This window comes from Halictus rubicundus, chromosome 2, assembly GCF_050948215.1.
Source record: "Halictus rubicundus isolate RS-2024b chromosome 2, iyHalRubi1_principal, whole genome shotgun sequence".
Classification (NCBI taxonomy): Eukaryota; Metazoa; Arthropoda; class Insecta; order Hymenoptera; family Halictidae; genus Halictus; species Halictus rubicundus.
Window position 1 is genome coordinate 29,000,631 of NC_135150.1, and position 27,215 is coordinate 29,027,845.

The window sequence follows — 27,215 nt, forward strand, 5'->3', positions numbered from 1 at the left end:
GTTTGCATGTGTGTATTTTTGTGCGCGTGTGTGCGTGGGTGGGCGTGTACGCGTTTGTTTCTCGCAGAGAATCGAAGATTTCTACGTTGGAACGAGCGAACTCGCGATTCGACCAAAGCCATTCGCGAACGACGGAGAGCGGACGCGAAGAAACTCGAGAATTGGGAGGGAACCGACGGTTCAGGGGTAAACGAAGATGTAAGTTTAGGGTCTACCTTACCGTGACTAGATATTTCGTCTCGCGATACTGAATTTGAAAAAGCGAGATCAGACGGGATGGGAAAGGACGCGACGGGACGCGACGGGACGGTCAGCGCACAGACTCGATCACCCTTTCGAGATCCGCGTCTCCGATGATGGGGGCGAAAAGCTCGCCGGCTAAATCCCGGGGGCAACAAGCCGTCAGAACGGGCAAAATCAGCATGATCCTGGCCAACCTGGAGGAGCGCGGCTCGGTTCGTTCGTCCAGATGTCGAACGAGAGCTTCCACCGCCGTGTCCGTCGCTCGGGTCGCCAGACGATTGCCGGTTGCGGTTTCGGCGATCTCTACATTTCGCGAAGAAAAAGAACAAGAACTTGAGAACCGGAAGATTCGCGAGAACACATCGGCAAGGTAGGAAAGAGCGAGGGAAGGAAGGAAGGAAGGTAGAAGACTGTGGTAAGTAGGTTGAAATTTGTGCAATTTTACCGGGCCGACAGAGAACCAAAGTTTCCAATATCGAGATTTCGATGGAATCGAGGCGCAACTTGGTGACCGAGGATCGGGCGGTGGCCAGAGGGTCGTACGCGGAGACGGCTCGGTTTCGAAAGGCCGAAAGGTCGATCGGCCAAGTCGCCGCTCGGAGAGCGAACGCCGCTGCCCATCCTCTCTGTAGAATCCTGTTCTGTTCGGTGGGCTCGAGCGTCGAAAACTCTCGATGTCTGCGGGCGGCTCGCACCGTCGCTAGAAATATTTCCGCGGCGATCTCGTATCGCATCGTCGCGGTCGGCCCTGCAATCAACAGAGCGGCCGAACGGGTCGGCGGGTCAGCCGAGCGGTCGTCGACGCGATCGGATCCGAATTCGTATCCGGATCCGACTCGATCTCGACTCAGACTCGATTACCCGTTGCGGAAATCCTGGTTGCTCGAACAGAATGCGAGATAGAGGAGTAGGGAAAGACGGCGGTTGCAGCGGCGCCGGTTCCGCAGCCGGTGCCGAGGATCGTCGGCAGATGAGACCTCGAGAAACACGACGACGCGAGACGGTCGATCGTCGGTAAACTCCACGAGACGTTCGCGTCGGCTTCGACGATCGATGTCTTGTTACGGACTCGTGGTCCTCGTTCTTCTTGAACCGCTACGAAAAACGAAAATTTTCCTTTGTTCCGTGATTTCGATCGACGCGTTTCGCGGTCACGAAGGCAGGAGACAAGAAGACGCGACGCGACGCGACGCGACGCGCTCGCGAATCACGGCAGAGAGAAGGGAGAATAGACGGGGTATTGTTTGCATATCGTTACGGCTCGTTAGGGCTGGTTAGACTCGGCTGGCCGGCGAACAGAGAAGCGCGTGCGGTCTTTTCGATCGGCAAGCATCGGGGAGAGTCGAATGCTCCCTCGACGTACGGTTTCGATCGAGAATCTCGACGAGAGCAGGATGGAGAATGTCGGAAAAACCACGGACTCGGAAAACGGAAAATTGAGGCGATTCTTACCTGCTGCGTTCATGCCGACGGCGAAACATTTGTGCAGGCGGCAGTGCGGACACCAATTCCGTCTGGCTTTGTCGACGGTGCAGGTTCCCGTGCCCGCTGTAACGTGAACCGAGAATTCAGGACGCGTCGCAACACCAATCGAATCGAGTCACCGAACGAATAGTAGATTAGGGCAGGGATCCGAACCTATGCAGGTGAAGAGCGCGCCGCGACGCACGGATCGCTTGAAGAAGCACGAGCACCCGTCGCAACAGTAGACGCCGTAATGCTTTCCGTAGGAGCGGTCTCCGCAGATTTTGCAGATCACCGGGGTGGGCAGCGTTCTTCCTGTTTCGACGTGAAGAATCGTTCGAAAAACGTTCCAGTCTCGTCGACGAGATCGGCCTCGCGGCCGCTCGAACGTACCACGCGTATTCGAGAATCTTACGAGACAACCACTTACCCATAATTCGGTCGAGCCTTGGAACTCGAATCGCGGACCTAAGCGGATACCGAAAAATGCGATCGCGCGGCGAACGAAGATGGCCGAGGCCGAGGGTCGACCGGTGGACCGGTCGAAGCGGTGACGGAGCGGAGCGGAGCGGAGCGGAGAGGCGAGGCGAGGCGAGACGAGGCGAGACGAGGACGAGGAGAGTCGGCCGATTCGAAGGCGAACCGGTGTCAGAGGCCGCGACGTTGCGCTGTCGCGTTCACGACCGAACCACGGAAACTGCGACCGACGCGAGGGTGGTTTGGTTTATCGACGGAAAGACGGTGGTTGCTGCGTTCCTGCCGTAGAGGGGAGCGAGGACGGAGATGACAGGCAGCCGGACGGACGGACGGACAGGTAGGGGAGTGAATTTGACGCGTGCGAGTGTCACTCCGATCGTTAGATCGCGAAAAGACAATATTTGTCGAGCACCGGCGAGGCCGAGGCCGAGGCCGATCGCTCGTCGAATCGTCGACTCGGCGACACGACCGCTCTCTCCCTCTCCCTCGCTCTCTCTCTCTCACTCTCTCTGTGTCTCTCTATCCATCTATCTATCTATCTATCCATGTATCTCTCTCTTTCCCGACCACTCGACCACCCTGCGACTCGAGTGCGATCGAAGCGTACGTTGCGATTCGTGACGAGCGGTGAGAACGAAAGCTTTGCTCTTTATTGCGCGTCCGAAAATTAATTATACAGGAACTGTACAGAGAGAACCGGTCGGTCGATTCGAACGATTCTCGTCGCACCGACGATGGAAGCGCGTACGCACGGCCCGAGAGACGGCAAGACGAACGAACGGACGAAACGAATTTATTCCACGGAATCGAGAGAAACAACGACGCGCGCGCGCGCGCGCGCGTGAACCGCTTTCGGTAACGATTCGAAATTCGCGAAATTCGGTTTCGCCAGTCGCAAAGATCCTCGTTTGCCGTGTTCCGTGTTCCGGATTTTGCGACGTTCCGAGCGAATCGCGGGATGAAAGTGGCAGCGCGGCCAAGCGCCTGTGCCACCCAATTATTTACAACTAATTCAAACCAGTGGCTTTCGCGCGCATACTATGAGTAACGGTAAATGAATGAATCGCGAGATTACGAAGGAACAAGCATAGGACAAATGAAACGCCCGCCAATTCGCAAGCGACGCTCGCGAAATCTCGTTGCAATTCCGTTTTCGGCGTGAAGCGTTTGTTGCGACTTCTTCGGGAAAACGGGGCTCGAGTTACGAGGACGCGAGCAACTTGGCAGCCGCGGTCACGTGATGCTGATGATGATAGGGCGTTTCTTGACTCCCGTAGTAGGTTTGTTGTTGATGCTCGCCGGTTGAGACGCCGAGTTGATGAGGATGTTGGTAATACGAGGAGTAAGGCTGACCCACGATGCCGTCGCAACTTCGCGGTTCCGTCTTGACGGTTGCGACGCTACCAGTCGCCAGCAAAGATGTATGTCCCAAGTACACCGGTCTGTCGCTCGAACTCGAGGCTCCGCCGCTCGATTTCGTTCCGTCGATTTGATGTTGTTGCTGCTGCTGCTGCGATTGCTGCTGTTGTTGGTGTTGCTGCTGCTGCTGCTGTTGTTGTTGTTGTTGTTGTTGCTGCTGCTGCTGCTGCTGCTGCTGCTGCTGTTGTTGTTGTTGTTGCTGTTGCTGCTGCTGCTGTTGCTGGCTAGCCTTCAGTTCTGCGGACCACGCGAATAGGCCGGTGGTGGCTGTTTCGTATAAAAGTCGAGAGCAGATATTCTTACCCGTGGAAGGAGAGGAGGCCGTAGAAACCGTTGCGGTCTCGTGTTCTCCGGCGGATGATCTGACGTTTGGCTCAGGCGTCTTTTTCGGCTTTCGTTTTCGCGTCTGTATACCGTCCTTTCGCATAGCCAGCGGCCTGTTCACTCCGTGCAGCTTAAAATAGAGGCCGCAAGCGTTGCAGACGGGCTCGCCCTCGTTGTTGCGCCTCCAGAGGGTGGTGGTTCTGGTCCCGCAGTTCGTACAGCAGAGTCCCAGTCGTCTGGTCGCGGTCTGAAACGTCGACTGTCGTTCGACCGATCGATCGGGCGAAGAACGAAGAACGTTTCGATGGAACGCGACTCGGACTTACCAATCTCTTGGAGGGCTTGATCAGCGGTCTGTTCATCCCGTTCATCTTGTGGTACAGTCCGCACGCGTTGCACAGATAATGCCCGGTGCCGTCTCTTCTCCAAAGCGGCGTCGATATGGCGCCGCAGTTGACGCACTCGCGACCCTCGCCGAATTGAAAGTCCATCGCGGTGTCTGAAACAGAACGAACAACGCGTTCGACGATCCATCCGCTGGCTAGGCTTTGCGATTTCGCGTTGATCGGTCGATCGCGAGAACGCGCGGAACCATCACCACCGGCCAACACGCTTGTTCCCGGTTAGGTCAAAGAAAAGCTTGAAAGACGAATTCGAAGGATTAGGATCTCGATCGCGATCGCGATCGCGGCCAAGAGCGAGTAGCGAGCTCGATACACGGCGAATCGACCAACCGACCACTCGACCGCGAGAGAGAGAGAGAGAGAGAGAGAGAGAGAGTTTGTCTCAAAGAAGCCGCTATCGCTTATCCGTCGCAGATGGCCCACCGCGCGGCGGCGATGCGTTCGTCGACCAGGAAAGGAGCTTTTTTTACCGTACAACGATCGCGGCAGCTTTTCCACCGTGCGTGGTACGTAGTCTGGTTAATGTCTCGCTCGATCTCTCTTCTTTATCTGTTCCACCCGCGCTTTCGAGCGCAAGCTCTACGAAACGATCTCCGCGATAGGGGTGCCCGAACACGGGAAGGGCGAGCGTCGGATAAATGGGTACGGAAAGGGGCAAGTAAGTGGGTGGATAGGATAGGATAGGATAGGATAGGTGGGCACGTAGGTAAGCATTCGACTCGGCGGATAAGCGGCAGGCTGGTTGGTAGCGCGTCTGGCGGTTCGACCGACTCGATCTCGACGAAACGCACCGAGACACGGTATGCATATTCGAAACGATGGATACGAACCGTAAGGCGATGCCCGTTGAAATCCTGCCCCGTCGTACGCGCGCCACGACGACATCATGGCGACGTTTTGGGCGTAAAAGGGCGCGGCCGCGGCTGCGGCGAGGCTCGAGTGCGGATGCCCGGTGTGCGGATGCGCCGCGTGCGGGTGCGCGTGCCCCGAATGAGGACCCATGGCAGCGGCCGCGGCCGCGGCAGCGGCGGCCGACGCGGATCCGCTCGCGTGTCCGGCGAGCGCGTGATGAGCCGCGTACGTCTCCACTCCATGCTGCCAGGAGGCCGCCGTCTTCTCCCTTTCGAAGAAACACGATCGAACGATGCAACGAGAAACCTTCGGTTACCTCGATCCGCGCGGTTTCCGCGCGACTCGCTCCCGAGTTTCGACAACTTACCAGGCGGGTGAACCGGAACCGGGGAACGAATGATACTGAGCCGCCGCGGCCGCGGCCGCTGCCGCCGTCGCTGCCGATGGAATGGTCGGCCGCGACGAGGGCACGTACACCGGCGCTTGGAGTTGCTGCCCGTGTTGCTGCTGCTGTTGCTGGGACTGCTGTTGGTAGTCGGAACTGGCGCCACCGTATCCACCGCTTCCGCCCCCGTGGAACATCCTCCCCGAGAACTAAAACCGCCGCATCTGTTTCGAACAAATGGCAAATGTATGGTTACGCGCAACACATCGACCGAGCTGTTTGCGAGTCGCGAAAATCGAAATCGGAATTCGTGGACGCGGCTGAACAGACGAAACGAGACGAGACGATACGACCGGGTTCGCCATCGGTTCGAAGAAGGGCGGTTGTCCTCGCGGCTGCCGCTTCTCGGAATACGTTCCAAGTTCGAATCACGGAGAAAGAGGAAGAGAGAGACTCGTCTCATCGAGGAAAAGGGTGCTGGTAAACGACGAAGAAGGGAAACGAGAATGGACGAAAGGGGCGACGGCGAACGAACAAAGACGGAAAAGAGCGAGACAGAGCGCGCAGACGCGTCTCCACCTTCGAGGCGCGACTTGGCTTCGAGCGTAGAATCAGAGATACGGGATAGCGGCCATCGCGGCCACGAATAAGATCCGTGTAGGCGGGACCAAAGCTACGCCGCTGTCGCGGACAACCGCGTCCCGGTCCCGAGCTGCGGTGTCACCGCCGCCGTCGCCGTCGCCGTCGCCGTCGCCGCCACCGCGTTTGCCATACCTAGAGTCGTCTCTATCGCGACGCGACGCGACGGATCGATTCCGAGCAAACAAATCCGTAACGCGAACCGACTCGGGCGTCACCGCGGGACCGCGTGTCTCGTTTCTTCCCCTTTGCGTGCGACGTTTCCTCGTCGCTACGGAATCGAACGTTTTCGCGGCTACATTCTCGGGACAAAAAAATTCCATATAGATACAGAGTACATTTTCGCGAGGTGCCCGCGTGTGCGCTCGCGCGCGCGACACGGCGAAGCAAAAGATTCGAGCGACGGCCGAGAGGAGTTCTTCGATAGGAACCGGTTGGAAGAGTAATCGTGTTTTGGTGCTGGAACTGCGGCGCCGAAACCAAACGAGCATCTGGCGCCAGCTAGACCTCTGCGTTTCGGTCTCGCGCTCTGTCGTTTGTTTCTCCTCTTCTTTGAATCGCGAAAAGTCGAGGTCTTTCCTCTTTCTCTGTCACCCTCTCTCGATGATGGCGCAACAAGAGAAGCACTCAAAGTTCGCGATCGTTAAGAAATTATCGTGCAGAAAGCAAGAGGAAAGATTTCAAAGACGAGTTTGAATCTCCGTTCGGCAGCGTAAAGTTGGGAAAACTTTTCATTTGGCGATCGACGAGCCGACGCAACGCGTGACATTTTAAACGCGACTCTCTGTTCGTCGATTAACGAGGATAAACGGGGTAGAGGAGCGACCTCTCGATAGGGGAATCGTTAATGGAAATAACGTTTTTGGTCTTTGGACACCCTTTTTTCGTTGATTCGACTGATCTCTCTCTCTCTCTCTCCCTCATTCTCTCTCTCTCTCTCTCTCTCTCTCTCTCTCTCTCTCCTATACAGGTTCGGCTGGCTCCGAGCGCGGCGACGCGAGAGACAGGAACAAGACGCGCGAGACTTGTGACGCGAGATGCGCGACGAGAGGCGGGAGACGGGTGACCGTAGACGAGAGACGAGAGGCGAAACAAGAGTACCGATTCTCTACGAGCCTAATTAATTGCTTCGGACTTCTACCGGTTCTGTTCGAAACTGGCCCGGACGAGTTTCTTTCGGTCTTTTACGAGGCGCTTCCCGTCCTCGTGGTTCCAGGAGTTTTCGTCTCGACGAGAACGACTTTGCCTTTCGACAGAGAAGGATGGACGGGTTCGGGGGACGATGGACGGGTTCGGGGGACGACGGACGAGCGCGGCGATGTTCCGATGGGAAGCATTTCGATCGACGACGGTTAAAACGCGCCGCGCGCCGCGCGCCGGTGGTGTCGGTGCTGGACGATTGCTCGATTCCGAGGCGCCACGGCGCCGACCGCGTAGAAGGGTTTCCTTGTAGGCTCGCTCGGACGACGCGCGCACACAGTCAAGACTACGGCCACCGACACGGACGCGGACACGAACACGAACACGAACGCGGTCGCGTACACGCGGTCCCTTCGTGTTTCTTCTTCTTTCGGTCGGCGACTCTATTCCTCTGTGAGCTGCGGGTTCGCGAGCGTGCCCTCGAACGTTCGTCGGTCCGTCGCGACGCGACGCGACGCGCGACTTTCTACTCGCGACCATTACAACGGATGTAAAACGCATCGCGATCGGACGGAAAACGAGCATGACGATTCGCGCTTCGAACGCGATCGATCGTCGGTACCGTAAAAGAGCGCGCGATCGTTCGTTGTCGGTTATCGCGAACCCGACTCACCCGACTCGAGTGGAAATCGCGTGACGCCGCTCTATAAGTTGTCCTCGGTTACGCGTCGGACGAGTTCCGGCTTGGTCGACGACGAGTCTCGCGACAGTCGACAGTCGACAGCGTCGGGACGAGCGCGATATCTTTCCGCGGCAGTCTCGCGGTACCGATCGAACCGATAAATCTTTTCAACTTTTTTCATCCGATTCGTCCCGTTTTATTCGTCTCATCAATTTCGGATTTTCGATACGTATCTTTGCCGCATCTTCGACCTCGTCCCGCTGCCACTAACTCGTGGACCCAAAAGAGTGGGAGAGAGAGAGAGAGAGAGAGAGAGAGAGAGAGAGAGAGATAGAGAAAGAGGGAGAAAGAGGGGTGCGTGCCTCGGAGAGAGACAGAGGTAGGGTCTCGGACCGTAGACAGGAAGAAGCTCCGGATCGGTTTCGGTGCGAAGGTTTCTTTCCGCCTGTAACCCGATACCGAAGATGCAAACGAGAGATAAGATTCCTCGGAAATTGCGGGCCGGTCCAGTTTCGGCACGCGCCTCTCACGCCCCTTTCACCGTTCCACCGAAACACTTCATTCACGGTTATTCACTCGAGTTTGTCGACTCTTTTGGCTCGTTCCGTTGGTCCCGTCGACGCGACGCGACGGCTGCTGCTAAGAAACCTTTCGCCTCGTATCGCGCAGCCGATACGCTCGAACGTTGGCGCATATCCTTGCGAACGAAATTTATTCGCGTTTACGCCACGGCAAGCTAGACGCCTCGGTCTTGGCGTATAGGCGAAACGATGTAACCGAGTGTCCGAACAAGGCGCTAGGCGAGGAGCCGAATAAACGAAGAAATACGGAGCAACGGAACTCGGTGGTTCGCGCAGCACGAGAGCGAACACGCGAAGAAAGAAAAGACAAACAAGTACGGACGCTCGAACCTGTGCGACAAGGATTTCTGCCGGTCCGATCCTTCGCTGCCACGTGGACGTTCGCTTACACGTTTTCGGTAAAGTTTCGACGATTTGTAATAGAGATTTCAGACGCGTCGCATTCGCGTCGCGTACGCGTTAACCCGTGAAACAGCCGCGAAACGCAACTGAGCGAGCGAGCGTCGAACGATTTGCGCCACCGCGCCGCGCCACGCCGCGCCTCTACGCGCCTTTAGCTTTATCGCAATGTCTTTACTTTTTACTGTTCCGCAGTGAACATCGTTGTCGCGTCGCTTCGTCTCGTGTCATCCCGCTAGCACCGTCGAATCCGGTAATAAATTTCGAACGCGTCGGTGAAAATGTCGCAAACGGGGATGCTCCGGATGGACAGATAACCGCATCCGGAACGCGATCGTGCGCGCCGTAAGCTGTTACCAGAAGCTTACGCGACGAAACCGCGTCGATACGGGACGACCCGTTGTCCAATGCCGTTTCTCCCAAAAGCAAACGCGGCTATCGGTTTCCGGTGCGTTCTACGAACAACGTTTTTGCTTTTTCGATGCAGATTTTGATCTAGGCGGTACCTAGGTTAACCTACGGCGGTAGGTACGTTGCGATACTCGAGAAAGCGAAAGAGAAGGAGAGAGAGAGAGAGAGAGAGAGAGAGGGAGAGGGAGAGGGAAGAGAATAGGGGTTGCGTAGGAAATTTCAGGAATAGTTTTTCAAAATGCACGCGCGGCGCATCGAACGAGCGACGAGGACGGTTGTATCGAATCTTTTGAAAAAGTCGGGTAATTTGCCTTTCCTTCGCACTCTATTGGCATCGCGCGACTCTTCGCGGCGGAAGAGAGAAGAAAGAAGAAATCGTGGCGGATGTCGAGATCTCGAGATGGAGGGATCCGATATCGTAGGCGGTAGGGCGGTGGGAGAAGACGGCGGGCGCGTTAATTTCCGTGCGTTGCCGCTTCCACCGCGGTCGCGACTGCAATCCAAACGCGACATCTTATCGTCCAATTATTATTCACCGGTACATGGTTTCTCGGGTTCGGTAGGTAGGTACTCTACCGGGCAACGTTTCAACACGGAACCAGTCCGCGAGGTGTTCGCGGGAGCCGACCGAGAAGCTGCTGGTTTAACGCGCGCGTTTGCGTTTGCGTTCGCGTCCGCTTTTGCGTTCACACTGGCGCGTTCGAGTTTCCGCGCGGCCAGACTAAACGAGATCTCAATCGCGCATACGGAATAACGCGGCGAGCTCGTAAGTATCGCAACCGACGACCGTACGCGCATCCATATGTATGCGCGTTGATTCGCGTTCGCGTTCGCGTTCGTGCACGCGTGCAACGTACGCCTCGCCTCGCCACGTCTTGGCTCGCCGCACCGTGCCGCGCCGTGCCGCGCCGCTCCTTCTCTGTTGCTCGCGTCGAGAAACGAGCGACACGCGGAGAAGCGAGCGTCGTGTCCGGATTAGGTCGAATCCAAGTTGGTTCTCTCCTCTCGAACCGTGCGCCCGCGTTCCCACGCCGACTCGTTGGAACTCGCAACCCGTTGCTGCCCGTTCGATCGCGCGATTCTCGACTCGCGACGGTGCGAGATCTTTCCTAGCCGCGCGCCGGTGGACGATCCGTGTTCGTACGCGCACCGGATCCTTCGCGGCCGATCCCGAGACGATCGTCTCCTTTCTCGCGTTGCTGGATTCGTCCAGAAAATCGAGAAAATGGGACCAATGAAAAACGAGTACGATTCGTGACACCCGGTTTGCCTACTTACGCCTACTTCGAGCAACCGGTACGGCTGCTCGCAACCGAGAACGGCGACTAGAGCGCTGAAACGAAAACCAAGAAAAAACAGAGAAACACTCGACTCTGAAGGAGTAGCGCTTCTCCGCGATCGATCGATCGATTCTCCATCGACGACGCTACGCACCGCGACCCGACTACATGTAAAAATTGAAATCGTGGGGTCGTTTTTGGTGGCGCGATCGCGTCCCGTCGCTTCGTACATCGAAGCGGCGAGCCGACGAAGCGGCCAAGCGGCCAAGCGGTAAAGAACACGGAAGGCAAAGTTGAACTCTGGTTAACGCGCGGGTATGCGGGTACCGTTGATAACAGACAAGAGCGACCATTTGTCGCGTCTTAAATATTTATGAATCATAGAGTGGCGAGCCTCGTAGATTCGCCAATTTTTCCCGGCGTGTTTGCCGAGCGGGAAGCCAACCGCGTACAACTTCTCTCGTTCCCGTACTCCCGCTATTCACTGGACTCTAAAGGAGATTTATGTATCCAGCCTCGAGCGTCGAGAGAAAAGCTCCCGCTTCGCGGTTACGGGCATACAACTGACCGTGTCTGGTTCGCGCGGAGGTGTAGGGCTACCGATTCATCGGACCAATAGAAAAACCCAATAATCGTTCGAAACCGCTATAACGGCTACCACCGCTTCCGGTGTAATCGCGTCGCTGTGCGAAACCAACGCTACGCGAGTCGTAGTTTCATCGAGAAACATCTCGAACGCGTCGACTCGTTCGACTCGAGCGAACCTTACGGGCTGTCCCGAGCTGTGCCGGGTTCTCGGCTCGACTTCCGTTTTTCCGGTTTTAACGTCGAACACGACTTTCCAATAAGGTTGTCGTCCGCTGTCGGCGCGTTGTCCGGCCTCGCGCCACTCGTACGGTCGTACCCTCGTGGGCCGAGTCGTCCAGTCCAGGTATACGTGGTAGTTGGGAGAGTACGCTTTCGACGCATCCCCCATTTACCTTATCTTTCGGAGGATATCTTTCGCCTTTTCCCGGATTCTCGGTGGCTCGGTCGATTCTTCCTGGCCTGCGAGCAACGCAACCGCAACGCGGCGTCGTCCCTCTTTCTCTGTTCTCGGGGATGCGCGAGACCGTATTACCAACGGACAGGATCGCGATCTCTACTTCGAGAGCTCGTTAAGGCCGATCGTGAACGGCGGATCGTAGACCGTAGGACGCAAGGTCGAAGCGCAATACGATCCGTAAAAGGCTTGTCCGCCATTTTACGCAGACCCTCCATTGCGGTTTCTCGGTTCAACCCCGAATCTATTACGGTCGAGCGATGCGGCGTGGCGCGACGGCTCGCTCGGCCATCCAGCCAGCCGGCCGGCCAGTCGACTCTAACTGTCCATTATAGCGAGCCATCTCGTCATTAGTTCCCCCATCAAGCCAGACCTCTTCGATAGCAGGCAGGGGGTCGTCGGTTTATGGGCTCTCGACGCCCCATTCCACCGGGTCTCGGTTCGTTTCACGGCTCGACGGCTCGACGGCTCGACGGCTCGACGGTTCGACGGTACGGCGGCGGCGACTCCACCGTCGTCGTCGCGATCGCTAATCGACCGAACCCCGACCATCGGACTCGACTTTGTCGTCAAACTCGATCGACTGCCGAAAACGAGACGCATCCCCGAATTCTCGCGCGCGCCTTTTCGAAAGTCCCGGCGATTCGCGGAAACGCAGAAACCTCCGCCAGAGGATTCTTGTTCTCTTTCCTTGGTCTTTTTCGCCAGTATGCCAAACTGTCGGTCGACCGTTGCCCGTTGCCCGTAGCCCGTAGCCCGTAGCCTGTTGTCGGGACCGAGAATCCGCGTAATTATAATATAAACCTCGCCGCGCCTTGTCGTCTCCCGTGTCCCTCCGCGATTCCTTTTCCTGTCCACTTCCTTCGGGAACAAGGTATCCGTTGGCCGCTGCCAGCCGTTCCCAACCATGCGCGAACGTTGTTTCAATTTGAAAAGGAATCCGCCGGTCTCCTTGCCGGTCGGAATCCTTTCAGCCGAATCGATTCGCGAAGGAGTATGTTGTTGCGCGACGCGTTTGCGTGGAGAGAGAGAGAGAGAGAGAGAGAGAGAGAGAGAGAGAGAGAGGGAGAGAGAGAGAGAGAGAGAGAGGGAGAGAGAGAGAGAGAGAGAGAGGGAGAGAGAGAGAGAGGAGGTGGGGGAGAGAAAGAGAGAGAAATAGAGAGACAGAGAGAGGAGACCGGTGGTGGCTAGATAGATCGAGTCGAATCGGGTTGCATCGCGTCGCGTCTTCTCTCGTTGCGTCGCGTCGCGTCGGTTGAGAAGCACGGTCGGTGTATCGGCAGGCCGTTGTCTCTATACTCCTCTCGGGCGCTCGATCACCACCAACACGCTCGACCGATCCGATTCGATTCGCGTACGCGACTTCATGGACACACGACGCACACAGTCTCTCGCGACCAGCCGCTCGTCCAGCCGTTCAGCCGTTCAGCCGTCCAGCCGTCCAGCCGGCCAGCCGGCTAGCCGGTCGAACGGCCGCATAATATGCTCTTACCGCGGCGTTAAAGTTCCCTTAAAAGAGGTTGACAATTTTTCCGGGCCGCGTTCGCGCAAAACTTTTTTCCGTCTTCGTTGCGGGCGCGCGCGCGCGCGCGCGCGGAGCGAAACGAACGATTCCAGCCGATTTGGCGACTGCGACGAGCCAACTTCCAGCGACGGCGTTCGATTTTCCGGTCGGGTTCTATAAAAGACGCGAGGAGGGGGAAATCGATCGCTCGGCAATTAACCGAGTTTGTTATTCGGGCGGCGCAGCGCGCGCTCTTTGGACCGGTTCTGTATCGTTCGCACGGTGCATCCGGGTCTATCCGGGTGTATCCGTGTGTATCCGGGAATCGCAACGTTCGACGGTACGACGCGACGAAGACAGACCGAATCGGTCGTGGGGCGACAGAACTCGCCTCGAAACCATCCCCGAAACGAAGAGGAAAGCTTCGAGTTCCGACGGAAAAAAGATCGATTCCGGGCCGTGGCCGTGGGACCGGTAGCAACGCGGAGACACGCATGGGACGCTCGCGCGATCCAATTATCCGGTCGGTCTCCGAGGAGATCGCGGTCGCGGTTATCATAAATCAAGATTAACGGTCGGGAAGATTTTCGCCGTCCAACCGGTTGCGAGTTTCGATTTTTAAAGCCCGAATATCCGCGTTCGGCCTGTCTCGACTCTCGAGAGCACGACTACCGGTGTACGCAAATACGAATACGAATACGAATACGAATACGAATACGAATACGAGTGCGAGTTCCGCGTGGCAGGAGAAACGAAAAACCAAAGGAACGGAGCAAAAGAAAATGATCGATTAACGCCGATGCGTTAACGGGTTAAACGTATTCGCGATTACGCGATAATTCACCATTTTTTCTGGCGAATCAAACTGGTTTCTTCGTTCCAGGTGAAAAAGGGAGAAACTTCCTGTTCTTCGGGATCGGACGCGAACACGAACTCGGGCGCGAACGGTTTCGCGCGGATCGAAGATTTTTGATCGTCGATCGTCGATCGTCGAACGGGCAGGTCTCTCGCGCGCGCTCGCTCGCGCGCATCGTCCACCGATCTCGGATATAAACCGGTCACCGACCGGACTCGAACGAGTTACGATAAATCGTGAGTAACGGCCGACTGGAAGGATTCGCTGCCGGGTTCGCGTTAATTTTCTGTTTGTTTTCCAATTAACTTTGAGAACGCGCCGTTCTGCCAGCGCTCTGCTCGCGTTCGCATCCGCGTCTGCGCCCGCGCCCGCGCCCGCGCCCGCAACCGCGACCGTTCCTTCGCTCAGTCGCGCGTGACCGTATCGCTTCGAGTTTCTCAGGATTATAATTCCAGCTCGTTTCGAGGATCGGCTCTCCGTTCGATAAATTTGATAATTAAGATACTACCAGGATTAAGGGCATAATATAGGATAGGGGATCGGTGCGCTGCGCCGCGCCGCGCCGCGCAACGCCGCGTCGTCGGGTACGCGTATCGGTTTTGACGCGTTGCTCGTTACTCTTGTTTACGCGTAAACTCGCAAACACGCAAACGCAAATACGCGTTCGAGTTTGACGTACTCCGGACAGCGACGGCATTCTCGCGTTCGTTCCCCGCTTTAAGCTGAACCCCAAGCTGGCACGACCCGACCACGACCATGGCTGGCCGTTTTAACGAAAGACCGCATTTTTACTTGGCCGTATTTACTTGCGCGTTGGTGCATTGCTCGTGTCCGTGTTAAATCGGTCGCCATGCAGCCAGCCGTGGTCGCGACCGAGCCGTGCTGGCGCGCGTTTAGCCAAAAAACGGAAAGATTCTCGCATACAGTCTACCGTACGTTTTCCGCGACGGTAGACGAGACGTTGAAAGCGTGGCGAGCGCCATATCCGGAATTCTTTTCGAGTCCGAGACCGAAATCGAGCCCGGAGATATCTGGATCGAAACCGGTCAAGCTCCGGACCTTGGCGCGTATACCGATCGCGCGGTATAGCTCCGCTCGAGGGGAATAAATCGTCGGCATAGCCCGAGCAAGAAGATCTTTGCGGACGACGCGACTATACCTTTCCCTTTATCGTCCAATTAACGATAAAGATGCGTTGCATCTATTCGAACTCGAACTCGGACTCGAACTCGAGCTCGAATCCAACCGAACCGGACCGGATCGGGCCGGACCGGAATTGCCTGTAGCAGACCGAGACATTACGATTATTGTACCGGCTAGATACGACCGCGATTTTATCGGTCTTCTACGATATTCTCGAATCGAGGCAGTCCGCGCGAAACCATCCACTCCACCGTTTCTCAACTTTGGATCGAGTAGTCGGGAAAACGACACCGACCACGACTACGACAACACCAACGTCAACGACGCGACTCTTCCGAATCGCTTCCACGCGCTTGCCCAACGTACGCGAAAAGGAAAAGCTAATCCTGCCTGGAGTTCGTCGCGTGTCAATTTTTCTGAAATCCCGACTGGATCGGTCGGCCGTACGCTCGTTCGGTGTCTACACTCGGCCGACCAAGGCCGATTTTACCGTTAATCTGGTTACGCAATCCCGATGTATCGAAGCTAGGCACGCGACGTAACGCGACGCGACGCGACGCGACGCGACTCGCGGCCGGTCCTGCCGCGTAGCAAAAATCCTTTGGCCGGGTCGCGACCGTGCGTCGATTCGGTGCTTTCGATCGATTCGACCGTTTTTCGTAGCAACGCGACCCGACGTTCGCGCTCTTCGAGCGCCTACGAATCGTGCCAGAACACGCGGACGGAACGGAGCTGCGCGGCGCGGGTGCGATATAAACGTCCACTCTACGGGCAAATGCGCATCGCGTTCGTTCGCGTGTTCGCGATATCTCTGGTATGCAAACCGATACGTGTTTTATCGTATCGTAATTTCCACCGACTGATTTAAACTATCGCTAAACTCGAGAGCGAAAGAGAAGAAAGACGAGGGAAAGGTGGACGAGACGATGGATGATTCTCCCCGTCCGCGCTTCTCTTCCGGTCGTCGCGTTTTCCTTGTTGCGTTTGCGCTTTGTTGTCGCGTTTCGTTCTCGCAAGAATCCACAAAAATTCCTACGATCGTATCCGCCTCGCGATTTTGCTGTTGCAACTTTTCCAGGATAGTACAGGACAGAATGGAACCGAACGAAACGGAACGAAATGAAACGAAACGAAACGAAACGAACGAAACGAAACGAAACGCCGATCGATCGTTTTGCAAGAGACGATTCGCGATGGGACTTAATGGTGCTTGTAATCGGCGAGCAGGGGAAATGCCTTGGGCGCTCTTGCTCTTGCTCCCTTGGCGCTCTTGCTCTCGCTCGCGTCTCCCGCGGCCGGACAGCCCGAGAAGAAGAGCGCAATTAGCGGCTGGCTATAATTTAAGCCGGCTCGATTAATGCATCTGCCTTGGCGACGAGGTCGGCCCGCTCGGTGCTCCCAGATAGGCGAGGTGCGCTCCGCTCGGCTCCGTTTCGCGTCGTCGTCGTAGCCGTGCCGCGCGCATTTGGTCAGACCCCTTGCCGGTAATTAACGCCGCGATACGTCGTCGGTAGGTTCGTTAAACCAGACTCTCCTCGGCTCCCGGATTTTTAATCTGTTACCCGTCGTTTCGTTCCCGGACGAGACAGCCCGACGCGACTCTCGTACCGCTCGCAACTATTTGCCTCCGCTCTCGATTATTCGTGAGAGATAACCGACGAAACGTTCCCCGATCGAGTCGAGTCGAGTCGCAGCGGTATCGCGCGCAGACCCGTCGCGGTTTCTTCGTCTCCGTTTCTTCTCGTTTTACCTCCCGTCTCGAATCGTGGACGCTCGGCTTCGTTTTCGGCAGACGCGTGCTCGTACGCTCCAAGGTTCGTTACGTCGTAGATCCAAGAGGAAATTGTCGAGGCATTGACGCGCGAGAATGGGCGCGACGACTAGCAAGTTTTCGAATCGAGTCGCGGCGCGGCCGACGAGAACGAGCTAAGGAAGGATCGCGCGCGGATCTCGGGAGTCGCTATGCAGCACACCCGAGCACTCGGCTGGCTGTGTGCGTGCGTGCGCGTGTGTACGCCTGCACCGTGTACATCGTGTATGCGAGTGGGTGCGCGCGAGCACGCCAGCATTCGCGCAAAGAAGGTGTTTGCATTGGCCTAGTGGCGAGGCGTTCGCAGCTTAAATTAATTACCTCGTCCTCCGATGTAACGGGTCTTTGGCCGACGCGCGCAAACTCGCCGCCTCGATCGCTCTATACGATTTTATTGGATTTTCGTGCGGGTTCGAGTTCGTGTTCGGGTTCGGGTTCGGGTTCGGGTTCGCGTTCGCTCGACCGATCAGGATTATCTCGCTCGATCGTTTCTCTCTCGGCACACCCTTGCTTATCGTTGCTATCCGTGACCGAGTCCCGTGAAACGCGTCCGCGTTTTAGGCGGCGCTTTATTTTCTCGGCCGCGTAGGATCGCGAAAGTTACAAGTACGCGATCACATTTGCGGTACAAACTCGATGGTAGAGCCGAGTCGAGTCGAATCGAATCGTTTCGCCTCGAAGCAGCCACAGAGCGACGGCAGTGGTCCGGCGCGAAGCGGTCCGACGCCTAGACTGTTTCGCGTATATTTATCCGATCCGCCGAGGTGGGATAACAGAGGTCGAGACACGGACATTTCCGAACGAGCCGAGTCCACCTCCGAGTTTAGAGAATCGTCGTGGCCCGTCCACGGATCGAGCCGAAAACTCGCGTGATAAATTACGCGGCTCCTCCTATTTGTGATCTCGAACGAGCCGAGAGATCGTTTCAGATCTTATCGATTCGACGGCAGACAGCGTGGCAACGTCATTATTACGAGAACCCGTGGCGATCGTTATCGATTCGTAAAAGCATTAACGATCGTTTTACGATGCTCGATAAACACGACATTCGATAAATGCGTATCGTACCGAAAGCGAACGCCAATAAAAATATCTGTCCGATACGCGAAATCGCTATTACGGTAAATTAAACGCGACCTGCGCTTACCGACTACACGCTCGCTTCACGAACGTCGCGTCGCGTCGTGTTTCGTTGCGACGCGTAAAGCGACGGTACCTCTACCGAATGATCGCGCGTATGTCGCAACTCGCGTCGCGTCACATCAAACACGCGCGTTTCGCACGACAACGCATCGCGAACGAACGCACGCTGCTCCTCTCGGTTGCTCTATGCACCTTGGCGGTTCGTTCGTAGTACGAAACGAATCGCAGGTATTTACTGGAACGCGTCCCAAAAGCCTGGCAAGAAGAAAAAAGTCAAAGCATCGTGGCAACGAAGAGGGACACGCTTTCCCTGAGAACAAGACGAGGCGCCTGGCGACAACCAATTAGGCCTAAAAACCGGACGGGCGTTCTCGTAGGATGACGCCGCCACGGCCGCAGCCACAGTCACAGCCGCCGTCGCTGTCTTTGCCGCGCCGTCTTTGCCGTCTCTGTCGCCGCGCCGCGCCGCGCCGCGCCGCTCCGCGTCGGTACCGCATCGTTTCCCTCGGCTCAGTGTCTGGTCTTGTTGCGACGACTAGAGCAGAGCCGAGCAGAGCAGAGCAGAGCAGAACATAACAGAGCCGGCCGGATCTTCGATGAAAAACCTCTCGAGATTCGGCCCCTTTGCGGCAACGTGCCGTGCTGGTTTTCTCGAGTGGCACGATACAATTTCAAGAGCGACGCTTATGGAAGCGGGCGCGCATCGTCTACGAGCGGTCGATGTTATTCGACGCGACGCGGCGCGACGCCCGGAACTTTCCTTCTCAGATTTTCTAATTCTCTGTCCGTTTTAATCACCGAAAACGGCTTTTCTGCGAGTGAACGCCGCGCGGGCGAAAAAGTCGCGCACGCTTAACGTCCAGAACCGGAACTTATTCGTATCGAGTGGCTCGCGCGATACGTTATCGCGGTTGCTTCGTATCCGTTTAAGAGTCCTCGCGCGCGTTCGCAGTCAGACCCCCCCGTCCAAAACTGTTTTACCAGTTTCTCCGATACTCGACTCGCGAGCAATTTTTCTAGTTTGCCCTTTCAGCGTTTGCCCGACGCAAACTTTACCCCGACATCGCGACGGTCGGTGATTTTGATTCGCGTGTTTTCAAAGGATTCGTTTACACGCGTGAAAACCAGGAGAAAACTCGACGAGCAAGAAAACGCGACGCGATCGTCGTTTTCACGTTCCCGTTGCACGAAACGAGAAAAGCTTCCTTCCCGATTTCTCTTTGACGAGATTCGAAGAAACGACGTCGAAACACGACACTTTGACGTAGATAGCGGACGAATCGTTGTCGATGCCGATATCGACGCCGACGTTGGCGTCGGAATTGGAATTGGCATCGGCATCGGCATCGGCATCGGCGACGAGAAGGAACAGCACGGTTCCACGCGTTTCGCACGCACGACCTACCTCCAAAGGTCGTTAACGTTATCTCGCGTTAATTCGTAACGATAACCGAGTACAAAGTACCGAGTACCGAGTACAGAGTTTCCGAATGCTCAGATAACGACCCGTATTCTTTCAACGAATGGCTCGCAATCGCCCCTCTGTGTCTGCGCATCATCGACCGACCGCCACCGTCGTTTGCCGGTTAACGACGCTCCGTTCTTTACAAACACGGTGCGACGCGACGCGACCCGACGCGACAAGAACTTCCAACGCGAGTTCTCCGTTTCTGAAATTTTCCGATTCTCGAGCTGTTCGCGAACATAAAATACGCTCGTATGTACTTACGCGCGATCGATCGTCGATACCGAGCATCCAATGGTTTGCGCGAGCTGCCTGTACTCGGTGTTCCTCTGGTCGATCCAGAAGAGAGAGATCGTTCTACGTTGAATTCGACGGCGGACTCCTCCACTTTTTGGATTTCACTGTTCGTTCACTCGCGACAGCGATCGACTTTGGTTTGGTTCGAGCTTTGGCGTTTCGTCGCGTACGCTGGCGACAACCTTGTGCGCGAAATCTTTTCGTACGGAAAAGACGGACGGTCGTTTTACCGTCCGGACGGTTGATCCGCGGCGCCGACAATACCGGACATCCCCCGATGCGCTCACTAATCTTGGCCCGAACGTTCGCGGGACGCACTGATTTTCGTCACTTCACCGCATCACCCGACGTATCCTTCTACTCGTGGTAGTCGTGGTCTTAATCGTAGTCGCAGTCGTCGAACGGGCCGAGGCGGTGTGGTCGCGGCGCGGCGCTTCGAAAGGTCGGACGCGGACGAAACGCGGCCGATTTCGCAAATGTCTCTAAGAGAATCGCGCACATTCGCCGATTACTGGAACGGAGAATGCGACGCGCGAGAGCGCACTATGGAAAAAGGAAAGGCGGAGAAACGGAGAGAGGAAGAGAAAGCGCGAGGGTGCGGGCCGAACCGAGCGAGGTTACTTCTCGAACGCGGTGCAACCGGTGACTGCGGCTTCGAAACTGCCCTGGACAGTCACCTCTCCGGCTGGTCTGGGTTCGACCGGCGCCGGTGGGGCGAGAGGGGCCGAGAGGGGGAGAGAGGAGTCGAGAGGTAGCGAGAGGAGGCAGACGATGGAGTCGCTCGTGAACGCGGAGGCGGAGGCGGAGGCAATCGCGGAAGGCGGTGGCGCTGCCAAAGGCGGAGGAGGAGGCGGAGGCGGAGGCGGAGGCGGAGGCGAGAGACAGAAAGGCTCGGATCCGATCCAGAGGCGAACGGCTACGGGTACGGCCACGGACCGAGGCAACGGCTCGCAAGCTACCGTCGACGGAACGCCGCGACTGCATCGAGCCGGTGCGGTGGCCGCGGCCACGGTCCGATCAGAGTCCCATGGGAGCGAGGAAGACGGCCGAAAAGGTTCCCGAGAAGGTAGGAATGGGGACCGTGGCTCGATTGGGCGGTCCGAGGCGGTGCACAGCGCGGGGCGACCGGCTCGGCGGGCGGAGCTTCGACACCCACGGCCGCAAAGGGCGCCGCGTTCCGCGTTCCGCGTCCAGCGTTCAGCGTTCCGCGTTCGCTTCCCCAACGTTTCGCTGGTCCCTCGAAACTTTTCTACGATATTTCTCCTCTTTTGCTCCACCGTGTACCAACCGTTCGGATCCACCCATGCCACCGTGCCGTCGCGTCGAGTCGCGTCGAGTCACTGCCGAATCCTCTAACAACCCCCGTAACGTTCGACCCGATCGATCGCGAACAGCGTCGCTGGATACCGCGATTCTTCGACATCTTCCGGATTGCAAGTTTGCGACGTCTCGCGAGATCCCGGACGAACGACGTCCTTGGACGATACCCTGATCGCGTCGAAGCTTCGCGGCGTCGAGGCATAGGGACGTCGCGCGTCGCGTCGGACGTCGACCGCGAAAACGATTCGGGCCGCGTGGAACGCGACAAAGCACGAAGCACGCGCGCGTTTTGCGTCACTCGCCGAGTCCCCTATCGGAAAAACAGGCATAGCGTGACAGGTAAGAACCCCTGCCAGTCGATAGCTATCGTAACACCGGAAGTTCGTATCCATGGGGACTCCTAGCCCTCGGACCTTCTGCCGTTTCTTTCCCATCCCCTTTTCTTTCCCCTGCGTTCGAGTTCGCTGTTCTCTCCTTCTCTCTTTCCATTTTCCGTGCATCCCTTTCCAGAACGTTTCTCCGGTCAACTATCGCCCGACAGGCACCACCCGCGTTTCCCCACGAAATACTGGGTTTTTCCATTTTGAAAATTACAGCCGATCGGTCGATGCGTATCGGTCTCCGAACCTTACCGCTTCCCTCGGACGCTCGCTTCGTTTTCCCATCGTAAATGGAGCATGAGACGCGACGCGGCTTACCATCCTTGCGAGCCCATCTACCTCACGACCTCTCGCGATCTTGCGATCTCACGACCACACCGTCGCACGACCGCAGGACCGCGCGATCGTTTTTCCGAAACGGTGAAATCTTTCGGTCGCTGCGGATCCTTGATTCAACGCCCGTGCCGATCGATCCGACGCGATTCAATCCGACATCCGATTCGATTCGATTCGATTCGATTCGGTTCGGTTCGGTTCGTTTCGGTTTGTCTCGTTCGAATCGTATCCATCGCGCACTTTGTTCGTTTACGTTGAATTTGCGGAAATCGTTGGTACCTACGGATACCTACGAGCTCCGTCGGCTTCGAACACCTATACCATCGATTCGAGTCTGGGGAAGTTAAAATTCGCGCGACCGAACCAAGCGGAAGATGCTCGCGACGCTCTTGCGGATTCGTGAAAGAGTCTCGTCTGGGAGAATCGTAGAAGTGTAAAAGTCTTGGAAAACGACGACCGAACGAACAGATTCGAGCGAATGCGCAAATGGCGGGAACCGAGAAGAGTTTCGGATCGCGGATCGCGCGAGCCGAAAAGAGGGTGCGGACGCCGCGGAAAGAATAGAGTGTTCGAAACTTTGCTCGGTGAACGGGCACGATTCAACAGCGAAACCGCGAAGACAGCCAGCGTCTCTGAGAGGTGCGCGAGCGTAACGACTACCAAAGTGCTTCGTGACATCCTTCGAGTTCGGAGGGCCAGACCATCGCCGATGTCCTCTGCGCGGCTCGGCGCGGCTCGTCACGGCACGGAACGGCGCGGCGCGGCGCGGCGCGGCTCGTCTGGGCTCGGCTCGGCGCGGGACCAACGTTATCTCGGCGAACGAGCGAGCAACTGCTTCCAAGAAAAAACGAAGTTAGCCTGTGTTGGTCGGTGCATAACACGCATTAGAGTCGGTCCGGTTTTGTTTAGCTGCAACTTTTGTTCCACGATTTTTGTCTCCTCCGAACTCGCGCGGTCGCTTCGTCGGAACACGGGTCGCACGGGACACGGAATCGCACGGACCGGAGATGGGGCTGGGCTTGGGGCCGGGGACAGCCGAAAAACGTTTCGAATTCGCCAACGCGTTGCAACGTTGCGAAACCTGCTGGAATCTTGCGTCGCGGAGCACGCGTCCGCGCGAACCGTGCTCGACCAATTCGGAGAATCCGAGCGAACGAGGTAGCAAAAGCGGATCGGCTGGTCGAAAGCTTCGCGCAACGAAGGGCCGATTATCTCGTTCCGAGAGACCGTTAAAATATGGCCGATGCGGCTCGCCGTCGAGTAACGGTGGAGAGATAGGAGTGGCGCCGATCGGAAAATCGAAGGGTGTACTTTCGTCTGTAGGAACGCGCGACGTCCGATCGAAACGACTGTTCTCGGTCACCCTCGTTTTCGTCGCGCGTCCACTCGCATCCACGCGCGATCCGCAGCAAATCTCCGCGTACGACGCCGGACGACCTAAAACACGTCGACACGGGCCTCTCTGTTTCGAACGATTCGCGTTTCTCGAATCGACGAAGCCTCCCCAACCTCCGAAGCAAGCTGCGCCGCCTTTCACTCGCGCAACCGCGGTCGCGCGCGACAATAAATCAACCGACACGCATTAAGCATTAACGCATTTACATATCGACGTTCTACCGCGTGCCGTACCGCGCACTAAATCACGCGCAATTTGAAAATAAAACATCGTGCGAATTATACTGTATATCGTTCGACGGAGTCGGCTCGGCTCGCGCGCACTATCCGTTGCACGGGAGTGCCACCCCGTTTGCCAACGGCAATGGTGGTTTGCGTTTTCCGCAACGACGCGACGACCCGGCGCGTTGGGCAATCTTCTTGCCGGTTCGGTTGGCTCGGTTCGCTCGGTTCGCTCGGTTCGCGCCTCGGTCGAACACGCGGCGAAAGAATCTCGATCGGGCCCCCTACGCGACGAATTCGTTCTCGACTCGAACGAAACTCGCCACGGCAGAGGTTTCTTCCCCGGGCTAATCTAATCGGTGGCTCTCTCCCCGTCTCTTCCTCTTTCTCTTACTGGCGAGCGAACGCGTTCTCGCTCTCCGCCTCCCCCGTATATTCGCATTCATCGAATCTCGATCTCTGTTCGTTTGACGGAGCGTTTTCTCTTCGTCGCTCGTTCGCCCTCTTCCTGGAAATCGGGACACCGGTTGGCGGTCGGCGGTCGGCGGTCGGCGGTCGGCGGTTGTCGGTCTCCGGTCTCGGATGCGCGGTTGTTTCCACCCGTGTAGGTACACGTGTACGCACGTACACGCAGGCGTTCGTGGGTGCTCAGGATCGACCGTAGACTCCGTAATAGCCTCGTGGGCGAACGAGTCGCATCATCGAAAAAGAAGAAAATTCGAGGCGATCGCAACGGCGCGTCGCGGGTTTTTCGTAGGGCCGATCCGCCAACATCCTCGCTCGGCGAAACGCGAAACGCGAGATCGAACCGATCGCGCGCGCGTCCGCGCGGAAACCAAACGACGTCTCTTTACAGGGGACGATCGGTGTAACCCAGATCGTTTCGCCGTGCGCGAGTCGAGTCGAGCCGTGCCATCGATCTGCCAACGCGACGACCAGCAACGAGACGAAGAAACAATAAGAAACCGGGGAACTCGAAAAGAATGGCCGGGCAGGATTGTCGAGCGGGCCGAGAAAATACGGCATCGAAGAAGCAAGGCGAGGCGAGGCGAGGCAAAGCGAGTTGCGACCGGTCAACCGGAGAGAAACCGAGAGAAACGAAGAGACGCGGTCGCAAAGTCGAGAGGAAAGGAAGGCGAAACAAGGCGAGGAGTGGCGCGGCCCGTGGACGGCTTAACTTACGTTCGTGGTTCACCCGTGAAATATCGCGAGCGCTGCGACGAGACTAAGCGATGTTCCGCGCGGGATCGCGCGATCTAATTTGTTGCGCTTCGAGCTTATTTATGGCGGCGCGGACGCTCGTGCCTCTTTGCGCGTTTCCTGCATCTCGCCGCGCCGATGCGATGGTGGCACACCTTTGCCAACGGACTCGATGGAATTGCCGATGACGAATTTACCGTCCCTGTTTCTCCCTTTCTTTCCGTCCCTCTCGTTTCAACGAATCGCTCGCGATCGAACCTCGGTTTCCCCATGGTCGCGACGATACGTCGTTTCGATCGACACGAAACGGACAACGGAGAGGATCTCGCGAGACGAACGGCGAGACACGAGAAAGAGTTATTGGTAAAACATCCGAGAAACGAGTGAAACGGACAAAATTCTTTCCTATACGAGAACTCGAAGTAACGGTGCTCCGCTCGCGATAAGGTTCACCGGTTGGCGCCACGACGATGGGGGGAACGTCGGACATCCCTTAAATTCCGATGGTTTTGAACGCCGCGCCGCTTCGTACCGTGTCGCGTCGCGTCTTCGGGGCCCGTCGTCCGGCTCCGACGGCCACCATCGTCACGGTCGCGAGAAACCGTTCCAATCGATTCAACACCTGGATCGTTTTCACCGTACACCGTACTTATTGTACGTCATTTATTTTCATCCGTCGTAACGGATTACCGCGAAGTCGAGTTTTTACGCGTGAAACGCTCGATTTCGCACGATCGTGTCTCTCCTGACGCCGAGGCGACGAAACGAGACGCGATCTTTGTATAACTCGTCGAGGAAACTGACGTGAACGCAAAGTTTGCCGAAAAAAGAGATCGATCGATAAAAGACCACTTTGCATCGCGAACACGGTGGGACAGGAAAACCGAGAGAAACGAAAAAATCGAGGGATCGTGGTCAGGAATCGACGACGGTGGCAACGGCGGCGACGACGACGACGACGACGACGACAACGACAACGCGACAAAGACGACAAAGACGGTGACAAAGACGGCGACGACGAAGCTTTCAGAATTTGCTCGCGCGAGAATGGATCTCGAGGGCGGCGCCACGTTTGCGCCTTACAAAAAGTCCTGGAGGGGAATAAAGAGAAGGGAAAAAAAGGAGCTTGCCGAGAGCGGCTAACATGGAATAGCCCTTAGCCGGCACGATAGCCACTCTTTAGGCTGATGGACTCACGACCCTCTCGATTTCTCTCTCTCTCTCTCTCTCTCTCTCTCTCTCTCTCTCTCTCTCTCTCTCGCTTACTCGCTTACTCGCTCACTCGCTCACTCGCTCACTCGCTCGCTCACTCTCTCCCTTTTTCTCTTTCTCTCTCGTTTCCCCTCCAGCTCGTTTTCACTCGCGCGTATTCTCTCTGTTGCTATCACGGTTTGTTTTCTTTCTTTGTCTCGTTCTCTCTTCGCGTTCCCCTTCCGGCCGTTCGGACGTTCGAATCCGTTCTTTTTGCTCTTGTCAGCGATCCGCGTTTCATCGAGACCGTTCTCGACTTCTTCTTCTTCTTCTTCTTCTTCTTCTTCCTCTCGTACCCTTCTTTCCAGCCTCGGCGCAAATCCGCCTTTTCAAGGTTTTTTGGCATTCGTCCTCCACCATGCTGGAATTCGATTCGAAAAGAGGCCCGCCAGATTCGGGGTTGGCGACTCGGAGCTTGGGGTAAGACGCGATCCGCGAGCCGGAATCCGCAAGATTCCACGGTGTCGATCAATGATTCGGCAGACTCGTTCGTTTTATTGAGTTTCAAAGAGTCGCGTACAAAACGAATCCGATCGTTGAAAAGCGGGTGCGTACCCCGCGGACCGAGTACATACATGGAAGAGAGTAGCAGTACCGGCGCGGAGCGGCGACGGTCGACAGAGGCAAACGCGACCAACAACCGATTTGTCGAACGCTTCGATCGACTAAGAACGTCTCGTTTACAGTTACGAACGGACGGACGACGCGTACGCCTACTCCAGAAGGATTTAAATAAATAGCTCCGCGGGTGGATCGATCGACGGGACTCGAGGGAAAAACTATGCGTTCCTTCCCGCGATTCTCGAACCTACGATTCTTTGCCGATGCGACGCTAACTACGCGAATACAGATATGTACACAATAAACTATTCTTTGGGGTTTGGGATTCGCTGCTGCGTTTACGCGTACACGTACGCGTGGTCGCAGCTGTACGCGCGCGTAAGCTTCGCTCGCCTATTTACAAAATATTATATTCGCGAAACGAAACGGAACGGCCGCGTGATTTGGCGATTTGGCGCGTTGTAAATCACCGGTGAAAGCAACGACAATCTATCGGAAGGAGGCGATGGAAGCAGAAGAAGTAAGTATGTTGGTGTAGATGCGGCGGAAGAGTACGTGGAGGAGAAAGAGGAGATGGAGGGCTAGGAGGA

At 56.7% G+C, this 27,215-nt stretch overlaps 2 protein-coding genes across 2 annotated transcripts; both read right to left on the reverse strand.

Annotated features, from left to right (window-relative positions):
• Positions 1-190: 190 nt before the first annotated feature.
• Hr83 (nuclear hormone receptor 83) lies at positions 191-2,428 on the reverse strand (the record flags this gene model as incomplete). The annotated part of the gene is made up of 5 exons (XM_076803714.1): positions 191-546; positions 689-991; positions 1,105-1,338; positions 1,696-1,791; positions 1,882-2,428. Coding segments are annotated over 5 exons (1,416 nt in total), but the record flags the coding sequence as incomplete, so codon positions are not given.
• LOC143352161 (uncharacterized) lies at positions 2,284-20,613 on the reverse strand. Its single transcript, XM_076784482.1, has 6 exons — positions 19,928-20,613; positions 5,551-5,792; positions 5,162-5,451; positions 4,254-4,426; positions 3,907-4,174; positions 2,284-3,840 (listed from the first exon to the last, which is right to left on the reverse strand). Exons 2-6 carry the CDS (start codon positions 5,763-5,765, stop codon positions 3,386-3,388), a joined length of 1,401 nt encoding a protein of 466 aa, XP_076640597.1. The 5' UTR covers positions 5,766-5,792; positions 19,928-20,613; the 3' UTR covers positions 2,284-3,385.
• Between the last annotated feature and the right edge of the window lie 6,602 nt (positions 20,614-27,215).

Bases quoted from the DNA above. Each gene is read 5' to 3' on its own strand.
- LOC143352161 (XM_076784482.1), bottom strand. From the start codon at position 5,765: ATGTTCCACGGGGGCGGAAGCGGTGGATACGGTGGCGCCAGTTCCGAC. The intron at 4,175-4,253 runs GTAAGTCCGAGT...TCGACGTTTCAG, and splicing joins TCAAGCCCTCCAAGAGATTG to ACCGCGACCAGACGACTGGG. The intron at 3,841-3,906 runs GTAAGAATATCT...CGTGGTCCGCAG, and splicing joins GGCCTCCTCTCCTTCCACGG to AACTGAAGGCTAGCCAGCAA.